This window comes from Podarcis bocagei (assembly GCF_964188305.1).
Source record: "Podarcis bocagei genome assembly, chromosome: 18".
NCBI lineage: Eukaryota > Metazoa > Chordata > Lepidosauria > Squamata > Lacertidae > Podarcis > Podarcis bocagei.
Window position 1 is genome coordinate 11,641,462 of NC_138144.1, and position 16,033 is coordinate 11,657,494.

General features: G+C 49.6%; 1 protein-coding gene across 1 annotated transcript; it reads right to left on the reverse strand.

The window, feature by feature from the left end:
* Positions 1-4,285: 4,285 nt before the first annotated feature.
* Positions 4,286-15,375, reverse strand: YJU2 (YJU2 splicing factor homolog). The gene is made up of 8 exons (XM_081177982.1): positions 15,269-15,375; positions 12,607-12,707; positions 11,801-11,945; positions 10,597-10,731; positions 10,249-10,430; positions 9,126-9,249; positions 7,397-7,559; positions 4,286-5,497 (listed from the first exon to the last, which is right to left on the reverse strand). The coding sequence occupies exons 1-8, from the start codon at positions 15,290-15,292 to the stop codon at positions 5,376-5,378; spliced, it is 996 nt and encodes a 331-aa protein (XP_081034108.1). The 5' UTR covers positions 15,293-15,375; the 3' UTR covers positions 4,286-5,375.
* Positions 15,376-16,033: the final 658 nt, after the last annotated feature.

Below are 16,033 nucleotides of genomic sequence, written 5' to 3' on the forward strand. Positions count from 1 at the left end.
GAAGAAAAATGTGCAGAGGTAGGTGAACAAGATGATCTGGGGTCTGGAGAGCCTGATGAGGAATGGTTGAAGGAGCTGCATCTGTTTAGCCTGCAAAAGAGGAGACTGAGAGCAGACAGGAGAGCCATCTTCGAATATCTCAAGGTCTGTCACGGGGAAGAGGGAACAAACTTGCTTTCTCCTGCTCCAGAGGGTAGGACTCGAACCCATGGCTTCAAATTACAAGAAAGACGTTTCCTACTAAATATCAGAAGGAACTTTCTGACGGCAAAAGCTGCTTGACAGTGGAACGGTCTCCCTTGGAAGACGGTGGCCTCTCCCTCCTTGAGGCTTTTAAGCAGAGGCTGGAGGGGCACCTGGCAGATGCCTGCATTGCAGGGGCTGGACTAGATGACACTTGGAATACCTGCCAGCTCTACGATTCTATCATTCTATCCGAACGCAAACAGCCATACCTACTGCAAACAAATAAGCAGCCTTAAATAAGCCTTACTTTTTGTGTTTTGCTGGTCTCTGGCAGCTGTTTCCCCAGAGACTGGAGAAATAAGAGAGCATTTCTTCCTTGCTTGCCTGCCTTTTACAGAGGGTTTTCCCAGATTTTTTTCATCATTTTGGGGTCAAAATTCCCTGTCCAGAAATGCATTAGAAAATTTCCCACAGGAATCAAAGTAAATTTATAATTATAATACCCTGCCCATCAAACTGGGTTGCTTCCGCCACTATAAAAACATAATAAAACATCAAACATTAAAAACTTCCAAATACAGGGCTGCTTTCTGATGTCTTCTAAAAGTTCTTTATCTCCTTGACATCTGGTGGGAAGGCGTTCCACAGGGCGGGTGGAGGCCCTCTGCCTGGTTCCCTGTAACTTGGCTTCTCGCAGGGAGGGAACCACCAAAAGGCTCTTGGAGCTGGACCTCAGTGTCTGGGCAGAATGATGGGGGTGGAGACACTCCTTCATGTCTGCAGGGCCAAGGCTGTTTAGGGCTTTAAAGGTCAGCACCAACACTTTGAATTGAGCCCGGAAATGTACTAGGAGCCAACGTAGATCCTTTAGGACCAGGGTTATATGTTCCTGGCAGCCTCTCCCAGTCACCCGTCTGGGAGCTGCATTCTGGACTAGTTGTAATTTCTGAGTCACCTTCCAACGTAGCCCCACTGAGAGCGCATGGCAGTAGTCCAAGTTCAACGAATGATTTCCTGAGAATGCTTGGTGTTTGGATGATGAGATACGCATGTAGACTTTTTTTAAAAGTGAGTTTGCTCCCTTTGTGAATGACTATTCAGATGGGAGTAAGGTACTTGACCCGAAAGAGATTTAGCCGGAGGTCTTAAGGAGATCAGAAGAGGTTGCTGGACGAGGGAAATGGCGGCCTGCCTCGTTCAGCATCTGGTTCTCACAATGGCCAACAAGATGCCCAGGTGTTAAGAGCTATCTCCACTTCCTAGCAAGTGGTATGCAGAAGCACTTGTTGCCTCTGCCTGTAGTTGCTTCTCCTTTTTCTGACTCCATCAGGTGCCTCCAATCCTTGAAGTCTTTCAATGTCAATTGCTCATGATTAGGTTTGCAAGACCTTCAGGGCTGGTCTGAAGTACCTAGTTTGCCTGATGCCCTCCAGGGGGCAGGGGCAGGTCTTGAATCTCGCAGTGGGCAAGAGTGCCGTCAACAACAACATTAAAAAGACTGTGCATGCAGCTTGCACTCTTCAGTCCAGGAGATGGGTAAAAAATATTGCATCATTATCTGGGGAGGGGGGTCTGCCCTCCTCTGCTCCCTCCACCCCTCTCCCAATTAACCTCCGTCTCTGGGGCTCAGTAGTGGGAGAGTGCACAGCATCACCTGAGCCTGCCCTGTGGCATCTCCAGCCCCCCATTACATCACCAGGAGGCGACCCTCAGTCTCAACTTTGGGTCCTGAAATCTCAAGGTCTGAGGGCTTATTTCAAAGCAATTGTATGCAAGACGCACTGGGAGCCTTTTTGGCTGAAGAGCGAGGCAAGAATGCTCCAAAATAAAGAAAGCTATCTCAACCCTGGAGCAGAGAAAGCAGCCTACGCCAACCCAGTGCCCCTGCAGGTGTTTCTGGGCCACAACAGCTCTCAACAGAACCTTTTCCTTCTGCACTCCGTGTAAGAGCAGACTTCCCACTCCCGTCCTCTTTATCCATGCGCCATTCACACCACAGCATCTCTGAGGAGGCAGAACAGCTACAGACTACAGAGGGACCAAGAAGTCTGCCAGCTCTCCTACTAGGATCCGCTCATCAGGGGAAGATGCAGTTCAGAACTACAGACCATTCGCCTAGTTCCAGCTGCCATTTAAAAATAAATAACTCTCACTGCAAGATGCCCCCTGCAGGCTGCAAGAAGAACTGAGAGTGATGTCTGTTTGCGGCAGAGGTACATTATGAGGTCAGCAGAAAAGGCCCCTGTGATTTCATTGGTGTGAGGAAGAGGCGACAAGATTAAGAGTGTATAAAATTATGCATGGCACGGAGAAAGTGATTTGGTCCCTCTGGTAACACTAGACCTCGTTCATCGAAGGTTGGCAGAATCGGACAGGCTGCTCCTTCCAGCCCCGGACGGGAGCTCTTTATGGCTAAGCCACAACTGGGACTTCTGCCAAAGAGACTTTCCGCTGCAGCTCACTTGGACAGAGATCTTCTTCTCATGTATAAGGTGGAACAACCAAAACAGAAGCGACAGCCATTACTCTACTTGCAAACACTACTTTTTTAAAAAAATTATCATCTTATTGTACAAGGCGGAAGGTGTGATGCGTTACGGGCATCCTGGCCATGATCACTGCCTTCCTCTCCCCTCTGCCATTTAATGGGATCCCCTTTAAGGAAACGCTGCAGCGCTTGGGACTTTTTGTTTTGGGGAAAAGGAAAGTGAGAGGAGACAGAAGGGGAGGGAAGGCCTGGCAGGGAGGAAGCAGGTCAGGAAAAGTGTCCGTTTCTCTTTCCTGACACTGGAGCCCACAGGCATGCAATGAAGATCAATGCTGGAAGATTCAGGACAGATATAGGAAAGTCCTTCTTCCCACTGCACATAAACTGTGGAACTCCCTCCCACAGGAGGCCACCAACTTGGATGGGCTTACAAGAGGGTTGGGCAAATTCATGGAAGAGAGTGGCTACTAGCCAGGATGGCTCTGCTCTGGCCCTGGTTGGAGGCAGCGATGCTTCTGAATACCCACTGCAGGAAACCACAGGGGGCCAGAGTTGCTCTTGTGCCCAGGCTCTTCTTGCAGGTTTCCAACCATGATTGGGTTGATCCAATTCAAGCGGGCAGAACCCCCCCCCACCTCCTTTCCTTTTAAGGTAAAGGGACCCCTGACCCTTAGGTCCAGTCGTGGCCGACTCTGGGGTTGCGGCGCTCATCTCGCTTTATTGGCCGAGGGAGCCGGCGTACAGCTTCCAGGTCATGTGGCCAGCATGACTAAGCCACTTCTGGCAAACAAGAGCAGCGCATGGAAACGCCGTTTACCTTCCCATCGGAGTGGTACCTATTTATCTACTTGACTTTGATGTGCTTTCAAACTGCTAGGTTGGCAGGAGCAGGGACTGAGAAACGGGAGCTCACCCTGTCATGGGGATTTGAACCGCCAACCTTCTGATCGGCAAGCCCTAGGCTCTGTGGTTTCACCCACAGCACCACCCACATCCTTTTACCTTCTGCCAAATGACCTTGAACCCTGAAGTCGCCTCCCCGCCACCCGCCCGGCACTCAGGATCTTTCGCACTCCGTTGTGTAATATGTGTCTGCCTTGCCTTGGTCATCAAAGACATCCTGGGTCATCAAAGACAGTGGCCAGTTTCCTTGATGTAGCTTTTCTGATATGTTAATCTTAGGATGTTAATCTTAGGGCCAGGAAACAGATCTCACCTGAAGGTGATAATGATTGCTGTCTTCCTGGCCATCCTTCTTATCATGTACATTGCTTGTTTATCACCTCCCGGGGCTGCCAAATGCACTTCTTTGTAGTTCTGTTTTATTTACCCCATGCTTAATTAGTTTTGGTAGTTTAACTTTGTCCCCAGTGGGGTTTGTTGAAATGCTCAGAAGAAATCTGATTGGTTCTTAGAACACTCTGTATAAAGTTCTTTTGTGAATAAAACGACTTGGGCCAGGGGATAGAGACTGGTTCAAGCTTCTGTGTGTATTCTTATTAATCAGAGTTCAATCCTTCCTTTACTTTGAGAACGCCTCACCACCACACAAGCAGAAAGGCGCAGCAGAAGTGTGTGGGCGGTAACCTCTAATAAAGGGGGAAGAGAACACACTTTCACCTGTATCTTTTATTAAGTTACACTGATGGCCGCTTGATTGATGCAGACAGACAAGGGTGGATATTCTACTAAACAAGCCCCAGGACTTTGGGAGATGAGGACAAAACAATCCACCTGAGGTTAAGCACATAACTTGGTTTTCAGGAAGGGGGGGGGGAGAGAGGGCTTAACCTTTGCCTCCTGCAGCCCAGTCTGGAATGCCTTGAACCCTTGAGTAGCTGCTACTTAAGATGAATAAAACCTGAGCACGCAAGGTGTGCTTAATTTCATGTCCCGTCTGACCACATGCAAACAGATTAGCATGAACAAATCTGGTAAGCCCCTCCCCCCCATTTCCTTCCAAGTCGTTATCAAAACGGCAGACATCTATTTGTGTTTGTGGGGATGACAACAGGCTGTTCTTCTTTCATTGCCAAATTCAAAATGGTGGATGGATGACACCCACACACTGTGCTAGGCTTCTGGCTTTTGAAAATGTCCATTAGAGAGCAGGGGACGGAACGTGGCTCTGTCAACTTGGAGGATCTTCAACAAACAGAGCAATGCCCCCCCCCCCTTCTTGGGGTGGGTGGGACTTCTTGTGCTGGTTGGGGTCGTGAAAGTCCTATTTCCCCCCATGTTGGCTGTTCACTAGCCGGCCCCCTTGCATTCGGGGTCCTGCTCCTCTGGAAGGAACCAGCTGCACCGAGTGGTCTGGTAAGGGAGGACTGCAGAGAAGACCAGAGAGGGAACTTCCCTGGCCTGGCCTGGGGCTTCAGCACTCTCCGGGGGCTGGCTCTGCAGAGGGCCCTTCAAGCTTTGCTTTCTCTGTACCAAACCACCACAGGAATCCAGGAGGAGGCTGGCCGGTCTGACTCACGGTCTGGAGGTGGCAGAAAGGAGACCTGTTAGCGGATGCCCAAGTCACATCGGGAGGAGAAGCCCAAGGCAAATGTTGCAGCTGGTGGGGAAAAGATTCCACAGAGGAAAAAACATCTGCAGGTGGTTTGGTGTGCGGGTGGACGAGATACCACCGTGTAGGGAGACCAACTACCAGGGAAGTATCGTGTGAAGCTTGGGGGTTGTCACTCTCCTGTGGCGCTCAGTCGCTCTTGCTGTCCTCGCTGTCAGAATAGGCTCCCAGAAGGCTGAGGGAGGAAGCTCCTGCTTTGGGGACAGAGGCCAGAGAGGCCCCCCCAGAGGGGCTGCTTGTACTCCCAGCACCTGGAAACAGCCAAAACAGAAGCAAAGGTTGGACATTTTGCACAAGCTGGGGAGGCAGAGGCCTCAAAGTATATTCCAGATCAGGGATGGGGATCCTCCAGATGCTGCTGGACTCAATTTCCAGCAGCTCCAACAGCCAGCATGCTCAACAGTCAGGGATGGTGGGAGCTGCAGTTCAGCAACGGGAAACAAGAACTGCCAGCATCATGAGGCCATTATCAAATCTATGGTGCGACCACCTTGGGAATGCTGTGTACAGTTCCGGTATCCTCAGAAAGGAGGTTGTAGAATTTGAAAAGCTTCTGAAAAGGGCCACCAAATACCGTATTTTTCGCTCTATAACACGCACCCGACCATAACACGCACATAGTTTTTAGAGGAGGAAAATCCGTAGGCATGCCACCCGTAGGCATTCCCTCCATAACACGCACAGACATTTCCCCATACTTTTTAGGAGGAAAAAAGTGAGTGTTATGGTGCAAAAAATACGGTATATAAAGGAGATGGAGTAACTCTCCTGGAAGGAAAGGCTGCAGCGTCTGGGACTTGGTAGGTTCACAAAAAAGGTAGACACATTTCCCCCCTCTCTCGTAATATTGGAACATTCAATGGACATCCAATGAAGCTGAAGACTGGAAGATTCAGGACAGCTGAAGGAAGAGCTTCTTGGCGCAGCGCAGAGCTAGATGGCACAAGACGGCAGTGAGGGCTACCAAGTTGGGTGGCTCTAAAAGAGGCTTAGACTAATTTATGACTCTCAACGGCTACCAGCCACACAGACTCTCCTCCACTTCCAGAGTCAGAGGCAGCAATGCTTCTGAATGCCAGTTGCTGGAAACCAGAGCTGGGGACACGACACTTGAGCTCAAATCCTCCTTGCGGATTTCCCTTTGGGGATCTGGGGGGCCACTGGGAGAACATGAGGCTGGACTAATGGGCCACTGGCCTGATCTAGCAGGCTCTGGCATTCTTACCTGGAAAGCCATGTAAGACTACTGCCACGCGCTCTACGTGGGGCTACCTTGGAAGGCAACACGGAAACTACAACTAATCCAGAAAGCAGCTGCTAGACTGGTGACTGGGAGCAGCTGATGGGATCATATAACACCAGTCCTTAAGGATCTACATTGATCCCAGTACATTTCCAAGCACAATTCAAAGTGTTGGTGCTGACCTTTAAAGCCCTAAATGGCTTTGGCCCTGTATACCTGAAGGAGCATCTCCACCCTCATTGTTCAGCCTCCGAGGGTCTTCTGGGGGTTCCCTTCCCTGTGAGAAAAGAAGTTACAGGCAACCAGGCAGAGGGCCATCTTGGTAGTGGCGCCCGCCCTGTGGAACACCCTACCATCAGATGTCAAGGAGACAAACAACTAAATGACTTTTAGAAGACATCTGAAGGCAACCCTGCATTGGGAAGTTTTTAATGTTTGATGTTTTGTTATCCTTTTATATTTGTTGGAAGCTGCCTTGAGTGGCTGGGGCAACCCAGTCAGGTGGGTGGGGTACAAATATTAAAGTTACTATTATTATTATTATCATCATCCCCATGGGGGAAGTCAGCCCATTAGTCCTTGGGGCAATGTAAAACCTGTGAAGCAGCTAACAGAGGCTTATCTGAGCCTCTGCGGCTTCCACCCACAACTGTGATGAAATGCAGGGTCTTAGGGTTTTGACACCAGTCAATTATTCCCACCCTACGCCCTAGAACCTGGCTTAGTTTACCATCAAGTCTGATGAAAGAGAACTCGAAAACCTTGCCCACTATTGGTCAGCCTAATAAAGGAACTAGTTGACATGGCTATTTGTGTGTGTGTGTGTGTGTGTGTGTGTGTGTGTGTGTGAGAGAGAGAGAGAGAGAGAGAGAGAGAAATACTTATAACTCTCCACCCCCTCCGTTACCTGTGCCTGGTGGTGCATCTCCACTGTCTGCTCCATTGGCCGCACTACTAACTGGCTTCCTCTTGGCAGTCACCAGCCCAGACAGTTTGACCTTGCTTGAGAGTTTCCCGATGCTCCTCTCCCAGCTTTCCACCTTCAGCTTCTTTGCTTGAGGCTCCGAGTCCTGAGATGAGGCCGGGGGGCGGGATGGGACAGGGGAGAACAATAAGATTTTGTGTTGCACGCTGGGGGTTAAAAGGCTAACAACTCCAGCAACCTATCTGCTCAACTCTGCAACTGTGGTTGGCACAAACATAAACTTTAAAATTATGCATGCATAGTAAGTCATCTTTGTTTTCTTCCACCCAGAGAATAACTGAATGCGCCAGGTGAAGGGGACCCTCTACTCTGCCAGGTATCACTGTACTACAACTCCCAACACCCCCAGCAAGCACAGCCAATGATGGGAGTTCATTTCTTTCTTTCGACAATTCAATACTGTTTTGTCACAGCTGGCTCTAAGCGCTGGACCAAATGCCCAATGCAGTAAGATTAAAAATGAAAACGATAAAATCTGAATGTGACTGAAGTTCCTGATGGAATGAAAAGCCTTCAGTAAGTGCTGGAAGTTCAAAAACCTCAACTGGAAGTTCCCGTAAGATTGGGCCCCAAATACAGATCCCACTGCTGGAAACGGCAAGAGAGGAGAGGGCTCTTGAGCCCAGAGCCTCCTCGTGTCTTTTTATGTGCTTATGGGCTCCTGGGCTCCTGGCAGATCCAAGCCAAGCATCTGTGTCAAGGGAGACCACTAACACAGTCTGATGAGGCGCACCTGGAGGCACTGGGAAACCCCAGGACATTCCCGAGCACAATTCAAAGTGTTGGTGCTGACCTTGAAAGCCCTAAACGGCCTTGGTCCTGTATACCTGAAGGAGCGTCTCCACCCCCATCGTCCAGCCCAGACACTGAGGTCGAGCTCCAAGGGCCTTCTGGTGGTTCCCTCGCTGCGAGAAGTGAAGTTACAGGGAACCAGGCAGAGGGCCTTCTCAGTAGTGGCGCCTGCCCTGTGGAACACCCTCCCATCAGATGTCAAGGCAATAAGCAACTATTTTACTTTTAAAAGACAACTGAAGGCAGCCCTGTTTAGGGAAGTTTTTAATGTCTGATGCTGTATTGTTTTTAATATTCGGTTGGAAGTCGCCCAGAGTGGCTGGGGAAACCCAGCCAGATGGGCAGGGTATAAATAATAAATTTATTATTATTATTATTATTATTAGACTCAAATTGTTAAAGGCCGTGTAAATTAATACAGGAACCTTCCACCTGGCCTGGGAGCGAAGGGGCAGCCAGTGCAAGCTTTGGAGCACCTGAGTCTGTCCCCATCAACACTCCAGCTGCAGTGTTTTCCACCAGATGGAGCCTCCAGACCACGCATAACGATGTAGCTATTGTTCAGCAATCCACACTATTCTGGCTGCATCTGCCTCAACAGTCATGATCTAGCTGTTTTCCTCCTGCTGCTGTAAACACACCCTAAAATCAAGGTGATGCCCGAGATTGGGAGGGGAATTCCCTTTTGCATGGTGTGGGCAGGCAGAGGGTGCCAAGTTTGAACTCATCACTAGCAATGCAATTGAGACAAGACCAATGACCTGGGGCTCAGGGGATGGGGTGGGGGTACGTCTCTCAAGGCAGCTGGCATCTCAGGGATGCACCTGTCTGTGGTGGGACAGTCCTCTCCGCACAATACCTCTTGCAGGATGTCTGTAGGCTTCGCTTTTGCAAACGGCTTAGCAGGACGTGAAGCAGAGTCCTCGTCCTCTGAATCAGAGTCTTGTAGCAGCCTCCTGCTCTGAGCTTGTTCCAGCATAGTTCTGGCAGGGCGACATACAAGCAGGCAGAACCCAGGAATGTAGAAGGTTAGCTCATTGTGCCCAAGTCAAATTTCAGATTGCTGCTAGCTGCTCTAAAGGAAAGATTTTGTCAAAGGAAACCAGGGTTCAGGGAGTAGGGGGTGGAAAGCAATTCTAAATTTTACTGTGTAATAAACATGTAAAAATGTAGGCATGCTGCTAGCTAGTTGGCCACAGGCAGGTGGCACGATGAGCTACAGCAGGGCTTCCCAAACTTGGGTCTCAACTCCCCTCATCCCTAGTCAGCAGGACCAGTGGTCTGGGATTATGGGAATCGCAGTCCAAAAACAGCTGGAGATCCAAGTCTGGGAAACCCTGACCGACAGTGTGACAGGAAGCAGTGGATAGGAAGCCCAGGCAAACTGCAGATGGGCTGCAGCTGTCCACAAACTCCATCGGCTCCTCAGTCTCCCAGCGCCAGGGCCCCTGCCTCCAGGATCCAGTTTGTCTAGCTGACCAGCAACACAACTGGCTGGTGCTACTATCAGCCACCTCCCTCCTCCCGGGCCAGCTCAGGGACCTGATCCTGCTGCTGCTGCCACCCAGCAAATTAGGAAGAAGAGCTGTTCCATCAGGAGGAGGAGCACAGGAAGGAACAAGACTGCCAGAAGAGGTGGCAAGATGGCCAGGGTGGCATGAGAAGGTTTAAGCTTTTTGCAGTTCTCCCTGCCCTTCTCATCTGCAGCTCCAACGTGGGGGCAGGCCTGGCAGGGGAAATGATAAGCGGGGGTGGGGGTGGGGCAGTTTTACTAAGTTTTTATATATGCTGTGAGCCGTCCAGAGTGACTGGGGAAACCCAGCCAATGGGCAGGGTATAAACAAACATCATCATGCTTCTGGCAAGCTCTAAGGGGAAGGAGAGGGTTAGGCAAGCAAAGCAAGCGGGGGTAGCAGCCCCTAGTCAGCAATAAAACATTCACACACACGTTTTGGTGTATGTGAGGCAGCCCTGGCTCTCACTTTGTCTCCTGCTCGTCCTCCTCCAGCTCCCGCTCTTTCTGCTGCTCCTCATAGTCTTTGTACTGCTGCAGCATGGACTCAAAGTCCACGTGGGCCTGGCGCTGGTTCAGCTCCTTCAGCTCCTGGAGGTTCTCCAGAACTTCCATCTCCAGCTTGGAGTCCTTGGTCCTGTTCTCCAAAACCTTTGGGGTAAAGCAGGAACATATGTTTTTGTTACTTTGTTATTCTTACACTCACTCAATTAAACTAACTAGTTTAACCAAATTAACTCAAAGCAACCTACAGCAATTCATGAAGAGGAGCTTAAATGAAAGGGAAGGTTTCCCTTGTGGGACTGGTGGAAAATACCTTCATTGGGTTGTTCAGCTCTTCATCCTCTCTCTCTTTCTGCAGGCGCTTCTCCTCTTCCTCCAGTAGCTTCTCGGCCTGGAAGTTCCGCGTGGCCCCGTGCTCCATGGCGTAGTCTGTGTTCTCGGGGTCTGTCTGATGGGGACACAGGAAGAAAGAGGGAGCTATTTCAGTGGGAGACCCACAGGCCGAGTTGCTCCTGGCCTGTGCATGACTGCTAGTCAGGGAGCGCACCATGAGTGCACGGCTGGACACTGTGAGGACAGCATGCTAGGCTAAGCCGGATCCAGCAGCTGCTGCTTCGTTCCTCGCAGCAGGAGAGGCTCTGGCCTTCAAGCCCTCATCTGTCTGTCCACTGGGGAAAGAAAGATGCTGGGGTCTGATCCAGCAGGACTCTTGTTACGTTCTTACTAAACAAAGAACTTTATTTGCCCAAGGTGTCTTGAGCCATGCTTAGCTAAAGGAACACAAATAATCAAACCCTGCCAATTTATTTAGGATGCATAGCAGGGAGGCAGAATCACAAAGCCAATTCTCTTGGCTCTACAGGTGTCCTTCCACTTACGCGCGATTAACTCACACGCAACTGCATATACAAGCAGTACAGGGAAATAAATAATTTGATTCAAAGCTGGAAATGGCAGGAGAGCGCTGGAGAGTCCATGTGGCTTGCAAGGAGACCCTCCCCAGAGCCCGAAGAGAATGTCAGTGAGGGTGGAGGAAGCCACAAAAAGTCTGGAGACACAGTGGGGCTTTGTTTAAACCGCTCAGCCTCCCTGCCTCCTGCAGGCCCCAGAGCTTCAATTCTAATTATCCACAATTTCTGGATACAGTATTTTTGGTCCAGATTGGAAAGAGAGCAGCAGAGAGGGTGTTTGCTTATCTGCAGGAGCCCAGAATGTAACCTCTGCATATGTGGGGAGATACCTGTAATTACCCTGTGCTAAGGAAGGCATGATCAACACCCCTCAAGGACAAGGACTTTCTTCTCCATCATGCGCTGGTCACCTCAAGGCTGGGTCACTGCAATGCCACTCAATTTGGGGTTCCCTTGTGCTTGACCCAGAACCTGCGGTTAGTGAGGAATGCTTTCCCACTGACCGGCGCTTCCAATTTGCTATTGCATTGATGCATCAAATGGTGTCTTTCCATTATTTGTTTTTCAGCTGCACTGGGGAAAAAGAAGGATGAAGACAGCTCGTACCTTGAAGGTGATTTCTGCCAGGCAGCGGGTGCATTTGATATAAAACCGGAAGATGGGAAGCCCCAGGTAAGACTCATTCTGGACCGTCTCCTTCCGGGCGTTGAACTTCTTTCCTTTGTAGATGTACTCGCCACAGGTCTTGCACCTAGAGAGTTTAAACAGTTGCCTCTTCTTATATCAATGACTCTGGGTGGCCAGTATGAGAACAAGATGCTAGGAGGACTATTACTTAATATTGGGGGCAAAAAAATTAAGAATGCCAGCTTTGGAGGAATAGATAACTAAGACTAGGATATTGTAAATATGGTTAAACATACAAGTATGGTAAGAGTAAAGGAAAGAAGAGAGCCTGGCAATGTTTTCACTGAAAAATGCAGTACTGTGTGTATATTGATGTAATAAGGTACAAGAAAACGTAAATCTGCACAGATTGCTGTGAGTATTATAACCCTGTATTACTTCCCTGTTTAGGAAAGTTTTTAATGTCTGATGTTTTATTGTGTTTTTAATATCCTGTTGGAAGCTGCCCAGAGTGGCTGGGGAGGCCTGGCCAGATGAGTGGGGTATAAGTAATCAATTATTATTGTTAATTATTATTATTATTATTAGACCAGAAACTGTAATCTCAATTCTCACGTTCACATCTGGTTCTTTATTCTTCGTTATTATATCTCAAATGAAATCTTTTTAGGTTCCACACAACTAAATCATTTCACACAGAAAGCTCTGGCGATGTAACTGAGCCAATAAGGCCCAAAAAATTCTCAGGGGTGGGGGAAAGGGTCTTGCGCAACATTCTTCCTTACCGCATGTTGAAAGGTGCCATCAGTCGGACCACATACTGCCTGTCCTTTGGAAGTTTAAGCTTGGGGATCTTAGATGGATCAAAGTCTGGAGGGTAGTATTTCTAGGACACAAGGAAAAAAGATGGGTCAGATGAAAGAGCAGATTGTTCTCATGCAGGCTTTGGCAGCGCCCAGGAGCTGGTGGTCACAAAACCACATCTGTTTTCCAGTAGCACAAAAACACCTACTAAGCAACTTAGCACAACCTCCATCCCAAATGAGACAGGGCCGGTCAATTCTCTATTCCGCAAGCTTCTCTGGTCAATTTGCTTTTCAAGCTCCTTATTTATTTGTCTATCCCAATTCCCAGCCCTGGAGAGACTGGCTGAAATTTGCTCCTGTGACACAGTGAACTTGGGCTCTTTGTTCTCTCTTGCAGCAAGGAGTGGTGAACCTTTTGGGTCTGTTTGAGAAAGCTGCTCACCAGTTGACCACGCGGTGTCTTCAAAAGCACCTACTCTGGTGTTGGCGGAGCAAGGGAGTTGAGGAAGCCAGATTTCCCTTCCTGGGAGTGCACTTCAAGGTTCCTGGCTGTATATTAAAAACCATCTCTCTACCTGCCTCGCACCTGATGTCACATGTGTTGACATCCGTCTGTCTTGAGAGATCATAGATTGCGCTTCCAGGGGTGAAGTCAAACTGCTGGAGAATCACAGCGCCTGCTGTGGCTGAAGAGTCTGCTGACTTGCAACTGCTGCCTCCCGCATTGTTTTTGCTGCGTCAGCAGCACCCAGGTGATCTCCCCGGGGCACAAGCCTGGGCTGTGGGTCTGGAGGTCCTGGGCAGCCCAGATGACAAGACCCCCTCTCTGCCTGGCTGATGTGGCCCAAAGGAAAGCAGAGCAAGACATTGGGCACCGGCTGGGCTGCAGGAGTTGCTGGAAGGGAGCCCATCTGGGAGAAGGAAAACCCTGGTTCTAAACTCCTGCTGCCTTGTGGGGCATCTTCAGGAGAAGAAAAGGCTCAGGAGTAATCCCTACACAAATTCACAAGTGCCTAAGACACGTGGATTGTGCCTTGTACTCCTCCTTCCAGCAACTCCTGCAGCCAAGCGTCTTGCTCTGCTCTCCTCTGGACCCAGCCCAGGGCCTCCAGACTCACAGCCTACGCTTTTTCCTTGGAGAGGTCATTTCTGTGCTGGTAACACAGTGCTGATGCCAACAGCCTAATCTTCCTCAGGGGATAACATGGGGAGGGAGGGAAGGAGGGGGCAAATCAGTATGCCACCTTGAGCTCCTTGGAGGAAAGGAGTGGTGTAAAAGCAGTAATAAATGATATAGGATGGGGGTTGGAAGAACCAGATCTCTTAGGGAAATGAGATGTAAATGCTATAAGGACATAGAGAAAGTGGAGGCTATCTGAATCTGTTTTAGTCTTTTAACTTTTGCACATTTTTTGTGTTTTTTTCTGTCAGTTTTACTGCTTTGTTGTTTGTAAACCACTTTGAGGCTTGTTTGTTCTTACAGTCAAGTTGAATATATTTTATAAATAAAATAAAATACAAATGAATAACCCGGCATTGTCTGGCTGGCTCATCAGAGTCTCAAAGAGGGTCTTTCCTAAGCTTTGAATTTGGGTTTATGAGCACAGAAAAGCCAGCGAAGTAGCAACCCAGATTCAAATCAATCAATCAATCAAAGCGCCCCAGTCCTGCGAGGTAGGTTTCTCTCCCCCACCCCAACCAGGGGCTCCCCATTAACTGATTGCCAGCCCCGCTGTTTCCCAATCCCCCCCACCTCTCTTCTTCATCCCTCCAGCCACACAGGAGCCTTTTATCTACTTGTCTCTCTACCCAATAACACAGAACCATATGCAGTGGTACCTTGGTTCCCAAATGCCTTGGGAAGTGTTCCGGTTTTCGAACGTTTTTTGGAAGCCTAACGTCTGCTGCGGCTGTTGGCTATTGTTTCAGGGGCGCCCGTGCCAATCAGACGCTGCGCCTTGGTTTTTGAACATTTTGGAAGTCAAACGGATTTCTGGAATGGATTAAGTTTGGGGCTTTTGTTTTTTGCTATTTATTTTGTGTTTTTGTGGCTTTTTCGGTTCATTTTTTTTTGTGACTGTGTGGCACCCAGTTCAGCTCCTCATTGATTGATTGATTGATTGATTGACTGTGTGACTGTGGAAATGGATAAAAGCCCCCCATCCAAACAATGACCATCATCAGTGCAGGTAAGATTCCCCCCCCCCCATTTTTATCATATACAATGCTGTCTTATTTATTGTACAGTATATTGGTTATTGCTTTCCTTTTATGGATCAATGGGAGAAGGGGAACAGGGGCGGGGAAAGCGCGCCTTGGTTCTGGAACGCTTTGGTTTTGGAATGGACTTCTGGAAGGGATCAAGTTTGAGAACCAAGGGGCCACGGGAATCCCAGAGTTGGAAGGGACCCCCAGGTCCAGTCCCCCCTCCCTCCCCAGGGCCCGATTCTGTCCCGGCTCCCTCTCTCCTGGGGGGCAGACCTCGACCCCCTCCCCTCCCCCCCTCGGGGCCCCGGGATCCCCCCCCCAGCCAAGCCTCACTTTGGGGTCCCCTCATCTTTTCATCTTCACAACCACCCTGTGAGGGAGACCCCAGAACTGACCGCTGACGTCACAGCCCCCCCTCCCCCCTTCCACTCACATTTAACACTTTCCTCTCCGACATCTCGCCGCTTCAGCCTCGCCGGGATCTCTGCGCTCCGCCCCGCCTCTTCCCGCCTGCGATTGGCCGGCGCTCCCGGCGCTTTCCGATTGGCTCCCGGTGTCTGTCCGTCAGAAGGCCCGAAGCCTCCGATCACCGAATCTCTTCCTCCTAGAGCGTACTGCGTGCGTGCGTGCGTGAGATGCGTTGTCCTTCGCTTCAAGGCCGTCCGTCCAGGCAACGAGACCCCGCGCATTTTGGTTCCGGGGCGACGGGGAAGGCGCGGTTCCGCGAACATTGTAGGTTCGCTGCCGAAGGAGGAGCGAGTCTTTCAGGCAGGAGAGAATTGGAAGAAGGGCGAGCCATTGAGCTCCGGAATTTGCTGTGCGCAATCTGGCTTTCTTGCTTTCTCAAGGGGTTCTGAGGCGGGTTCCGGATGTGTCCTTTGGTGGAGAGTTTGTCCATTTCCCCTGAGGCTGATGGCTGAACACAAGACCCCAGAGGAGAAAAAGAAGAAAAGCGGAGAAGAACATGCACAGAATTTTGGACATGTTTGCTTATAGGTTGTTGGCATCTGCCTGTCTTGAGAGACAATTGCTAGATATAAAAACACTGGTCCCCTGTGATATGGAATGGGGGGGGGTGTCTTCTTCACCTTCTTCGCTACAATATATCCATTTATTTCCAATTGTCAATGTCAAAAGGGACTAAAATCTATAAAATTCATAGAAAATCAACGTGCCAATTTGTTCAATTTCTCTAGGA